We start from the raw sequence: 6,000 nt of genomic DNA on the forward strand, positions 1-6,000 counted from the left end.
CCTCAATTAAGAGGAGTTCACAAAGGACCTAGAATCAAGGGCATTTGGACTTTCTGAGCTGGGCTGGCCGGAGGGAGGAGTAGGCCGTGGTACTTTTCTACCATTTAATCACATCACTGTTCATTTTCAGAATATACAAATGAAGTAGTGGGTTTTATTTTTTTATTTATTTATTTTTGAGACAGAATCTCGCTCTACTGGCCAGGCTGGATGGAGTACAGTGGCATGATCTTGGCTCACTGCAACCTCTGCCTCCTGGGTTCAAGCAATTCTCATGTCTCAGCCTCCAGGATAGCTGGGATTACAGGCGTGTACCACCACACCTGGCTAATTTTTGTATTTTTAGTAGAGACAGCATTTCACCATGTTGGCCAGGCTGGTCTCCAACTCTTGGCCTTGAGTGATCTGCCCGCCTCAGCCTCCCAAAGTGCTGGGATTACAGGCGTGAGCCACCACACCAGGCCAGTTTATTTTTTAAATGAAGTAAATTATAGTCTATTTATCTGAGCTCCAATGTTGTGTCAGGCACTGTGCTGGGCACAGACATAGCAGTGAACGAGCCATCAGACAAACAGCATACAAGTGAACAGATTAAAGAGATCACTGAAGATTCTAATTAGTGAGGTTGGAAATGGATGCTGTGATGCTAATGGGTGGGGAGGGGAAGCAACTTCACATCGTGTCATTAGAGAAAGCCTCCCTGAGGAGGTGGACTCTGGATCCAGTCAGCAATGATGCAAGGATGAGAGGAAGCTACCCTCAAGAAGGTGCTGGGTAGGCTGGAGTGTGACTCAGACCACATAAGAATTGCCTCATTGGATCAGTATGTTGGTCTTTCAAGCCCTTTATTAGAGCTTCAACAGGGACACAGGGAGGTGGCCGTGGAAGAAAAAGAAGTGAGAGCCACTTGTGTCTGAGAGTCCCACATTAGCATTACTGGGTGGAGTGGGTGCAGGTGACACCCTAGGCCAAGGGAGTAGAAAACCCTAAAGTCTCAAGGCTGGAGAGAGTTTAGTTTATTTGAGGAACAGAAAGGAGTCAGTTACTAATTCACGCTAGAAAGCTGAGCCTTATAGATATCACCACAAAAATAATTGCTGTCATATGTTGACTAACTACTTGTCCAGACATGGTGCTAAGCACTTTAGAGATGTAACCTTATTTAATCCTCCCCTTTCTATGACATAAGTAGGATGGTTGTCTCCATTTTATAGATAAGATACTTGAGACACAGAGAGATTAAGGTACTTACCCAAGGAGGACACAGTTTAAAAGTGTCAGAGACTGGATTCAAACCTAGGTCTGTCAGTCTGCAGAGCCCCTACTGTAAACAAATAGTGAACTCCAGGACCCAGCCCACCTGGAAGATGCTTCTAGAACTTACTCTGTGTTTCATAACACTGTAGCATGTGGGGTTTTACTTTAGACCAAAAAAAAAAAAAAAAAAACCACAACAACAACAACAAAAAAACCAACCCACAGTTTTTTGTTAGTGATGTCAAGCAATAAAGGAAATTGCTTTTATATATTATTAATTTTGTACCTTGTTTCCATCTGCTTTTACACTCAGAGAAAAATGAAGAGTTTTTGTTTTTTGGTTTTTGTTTTTTTCAAATAACCTTCTTGTCCCATTTTTCTCTCCAAATAAAAGCAACAGAAGACTTTTCTACTTACTCCTGGCAATTGATGATATCCTCCAAAGATGCTCTTGAAGAAGGACTAAACTATTTTTGGAGTATCTCATGCTGGCAGTGATGATAAAATGGGAATTGAGTTCATTCTCTACAACCCTCCACAATTCATCCACTCCATCCCAGGAGGAAGCCCCAGAGTAGCCTCCAAACATCCCAATGTGTTTCCAGCCCAGGTACTGGAGACTTTTCTGGAGCACGTCACCAATGTCCTGCTTGGGTGGCACAAGTTTCACACAGGTGTCACACAGCTTTTTGGTTTGTCCAACAAAGTCAAACATGGAGATGTTCCACTCAGAGGCCAGCAAACCGATAACCTTGAAAATAACCCAGAGGATGTCTTTGCATGATTGAGTTTATGTACACGCAAACCCCAGTGTAAGATATCTGCATAAACCTCAGATTCTGTGAGTCTGTGGGTCATACTGGGCCCTCGCTTTTGTAATGTTGATGACAATGTCAGTCTCAGAGAACAAAGATAACAAAAGCGAGCATTAATTGAGCACTTACTGTGTGCTGAGCACTCTAACAGCTTACATATATCATTTCAACTTTCACAACATTTCTAGGTGTTATTATTACCCCCTTTTTAAGATAAAACAGGAAGACACAGAGATGTAAGTTACATAGCTAGCAAATAGTGGAGCAGGGTTGGAATTCAGGTAATATGGTTCCAAGGTCCACACTCATAGTTACTCATCCTCTCTTTCTTTCTTAATTTCTCCCTTATTCATTTTTCATTCATTTTAATTAGGGGCCTATCACATACAAAAAACTTTGGAGACCTTGCTCTTAAAGGAGCTCATGGTTTATTACAAGAACCAAGGTATATAAAAAATAGCTTTAAAGTGAAATATATTCTTTAAGTTGTATAGATAATAGATTTATAGGCATTTAGAGAAGTAAACAATTACTTTTGATTGGGGAATTAGGGATATGGAGGGCAGAGATGAAGGGATAAAGAAAGGCTCCATGACGTTTGATATTAACTCTTAGGTAGCCTTTGAACAGATAGAAATGTGTTGATGGGGAATTCCAGGAAAGACGGGCTCAAATTTAAATGTAAACTTAGTTCTGCAGCTCCAACTAATGATAGTTCTACAATATTGTTGAGAGTAAGACCTGTGCTGCTCCTTCCTGTTCACCTTTTGCATCAACACTTTTCAGGTGACATGACACCCAAGGACACCAACAAAGCTCATCCCAACAACCAAACAAATACAGGTCATTCATTTCCCTCATTTTCTTACTGTAGGTAAGGTAGTTTGCCGTACTTGATTCTTTCTCATTTACTTGCATTTTCACTGATTAATTTATTATACGCACCAAAGAAAAGCCTACTCAAACAATTGATAGTTTTCTATTTAAAACCACGCATTTGTTTCTTCTTAGTTTCCTAAGCCTTATAGCTTAGGAACATGAGAGTAAACAATAAGAGTCTATATGCAACAGCATCAAGTTCAAACAATCAACAAGAGGAGGAAGAGAGTAGGTGAATGAACAATTATTGATCTGAAAGGCTTTCTGGCCAGATATGGTGGCTCACACCTGTAATCCCAGCACTTTAGGAGACCGAGACCGGTGGATCACCTGAGTCACGAGTTTGAGACCAGCCTGGCCAACATGGTGAAACCTTATCTCTATTAAAAATACAAAAATTAGCTGAGTATGGTGGGGCACTCCTGTAATCCTAGCTACTCAGGAGGCTGAGGTGGGAGAATCACTTAAACTTGGGAGGCAGAGGCTGCAGTCAGCTGAGATCATGCCACTGCACTGCAGCCTGGGCAACAGAGCAATACTCCATCTAAAAAAAAAAGAAGGAAAGAAAGAAGAAAAGAAAGAAAGAAGAGAAAGAAAGAGAGAAAAAGACTTTCTAAAGAGAATGTTAACTCTTCTAATTATATAGTCTAATTGCATCTCAAAAATGGTATTCAAGGTCTACATGGTTATTATTACAATAATGTGACCCTTGCCAGGAGATTATTCAAATCTGTACCATCATCTTGAAGGCCACCCCTTCCAATGGAAACCCAAAGTTTCCAGAGGCTATATATATATTCTATCTCAGTTGCTTCTGGGAATGCTGGTCCAAACAGGGCAGAAATCTGTTCTCTCTGGACCTGGTTATTGAAAACAGCAAGAGACTCCTTGGTGCTGCAGGCTGAGTTGGTGTAAGTGAACTCCCAGCTGAAATTTCCAAGGTCCACTAGCTCTGAGTTGACCTTGTCCAGGGCAATCTGGAGGCCTGCACCCAACCTTTACATGCTGAATGGATGGGAGATGTTCCAGGGGGCCTGGAAGCCTACAGTGAGTTTAGCAGCCTCAAGGCAAGTCACTAGCACACTGGCAAAGAGCATCAGAACTAGTGTTGGGTGGTCACCCTGGCATTCAATCCCTGAACAGAGCCCCGACTCAACTGGGGCCTCAAGACATGTTTTGAGAGCCATGGATGGCATCTAACACCTGTATCACTGCAGAACTGTGAGAGGCTTAGCCTCCTGATTACTCCTGCCAGGAACTTATATGACAGTGTAGAGTTCCCTGAGGATCACAGCTTGCTTTCTATCCAGTGCCATTAATTAACCGAAACTCTCCCTTTTCAGAGTCTGTCTTAATACCATCTAGAAGCAGCAACCTTGCAGAAGGAGGCCGAAGCAGCTAGTCAGTAGGATCCTGTAGGATCCAGTGATATCCCTGACAAACTTCACGTTCCTGGGCAAGTCACATGATCCCTCTGTCCCTCTCCACCTGTAAAATAAGAACCATAGAAACTACTCAAATGGAGTCAGATGGCCCGGGCTGGAATTCTGACTCCATCACACATTAGTTGAGTGACATAGGACATATTACTTCCCCTTTCTATGCCTTCTTCTCCTGCTCTGTAAAACAGGGATAAAACTGTAATGAGGTCTTCCCCTAAGTGATATGGTAAAGACTAAAAGAGATCATACAAGACTAGCCCTTGGCAAAATATCTGGGCAAAGAGAGCCAGTCCATCAATGTTAGATTTGACAATGGTGTTGATGACGACGATGATCCCAGTAATAGTGATAATAATTATCACTTGTTGATTCCATCTTCTAGGACATTTTTATAAAATAAGTAAGCTTATGGCTATAAGGTTTCCTGACAAGTTGGCACAGTCTGTATCCCTCACTCAGGCTTTTAGGATGCTACTGATTGGTTATTGATGCATGAAATACTAACCCTCCCTCTACACAGGTCAGGGCAAGGAGCTGGGGGCAGCTCTTAATTGTCTGACATATCACAGGGATGACAGGACCCTTGGGAAGCCATTGCTACTCCCAAGTAAGATGGCCCAGCTCTTAGCCAGGAAAATCCACATGAGTATAAAGGGTTGAATTCCCGCCTACTGTGGGCTTGCTTTCTGATTACTCTGGCAGGGAAGGAGCTGGCGTTTCACATTCATCTCAGGATTATGTGAGCACAGTCAACTTGCTATGAGTCTCAAGGCTTGATCTAAGGACCACCTACATCAGTCTCTCCTGATGGTTAGAAATGCAGATTCCAGGGCTTCTCTCCAGACCCTCTGAACCAGAATGTTTTGAGGTTGCTCTGGGAATCCATGTTCAACAGGTCCTCATATATCCCTAAGTAGACTGAAGTATGAGAACCCCTGGCAGTCTGAAGTGAGAAGAGGGAAAGAATAGCCAATAGCTATTCTCTACTTATCTTCCTTGAGTAGCAAGCCCCCAGGATGGAATTAAGAAGTCTTAGCTTTGGCCTGTCTCAGGGGGTCATTTCTAAACCCACGGACTGGGGGGTTGCTTCTCTCCAAACCAAATTCATCATAACTGCTTCTTCCCTAACCTGCAGTTTCTCTCTCTCCTCTGCTAGGACAGCTTGGGGTCAATTTGCGAAATCATCTGAGTCCAAAAGCTCACTGGAACCATAAGCAAAATCCCATGAATGTTTTTTGGCTCAGACGCTTACCGGTGTACATGACCCTGGACAAGTCAGTTAAATCTGTGCCTCAGTCTCCTGAATATCAAAATGAGCAGAGTAACACTCCTCCTGGAGGGATGTTATAAAGATACTGTGAGATTGCATAATTACTTAGAATGGTACCTCACATTTATTAGGAATCAATAAGGGAATTCTGTTAATAAATGTGTCATTGCACACGTCATGATCTCAAAACTAGGGCACTGGGAATAATATGTTATCTATGCACTTTGTGTTCCCTCCCCCCTTCCATATGTATCCTTTCTTTGATTTGTATTCCCACACTGGGTAATTTCTGATTCTTTGTGTTTACAGATTGCCTTTGTCCTGAGAATCTTTGAGC

The 6,000-nt window shown here is 42.5% G+C and overlaps 1 protein-coding gene across 1 annotated transcript in view; it reads right to left on the reverse strand.

Moving 5' to 3' along the window:
- Positions 1-4,138, reverse strand: part of LOC103216524 (guanylate cyclase 2G-like) — a 43,815-nt gene extending 39,677 nt beyond the window's left edge. The window contains 2 exon segments of the mRNA XM_073019532.1: positions 1,675-2,010; positions 3,757-4,138. Coding sequence (XP_072875633.1) covers positions 1,675-2,010; positions 3,757-4,138 — 718 coding nt within the window.
- Positions 4,139-6,000: the final 1,862 nt, after the last annotated feature.

This window comes from Chlorocebus sabaeus, chromosome 9 (assembly GCF_047675955.1).
Source record: "Chlorocebus sabaeus isolate Y175 chromosome 9, mChlSab1.0.hap1, whole genome shotgun sequence".
Taxonomy (NCBI): domain Eukaryota; kingdom Metazoa; phylum Chordata; class Mammalia; order Primates; family Cercopithecidae; genus Chlorocebus; species Chlorocebus sabaeus.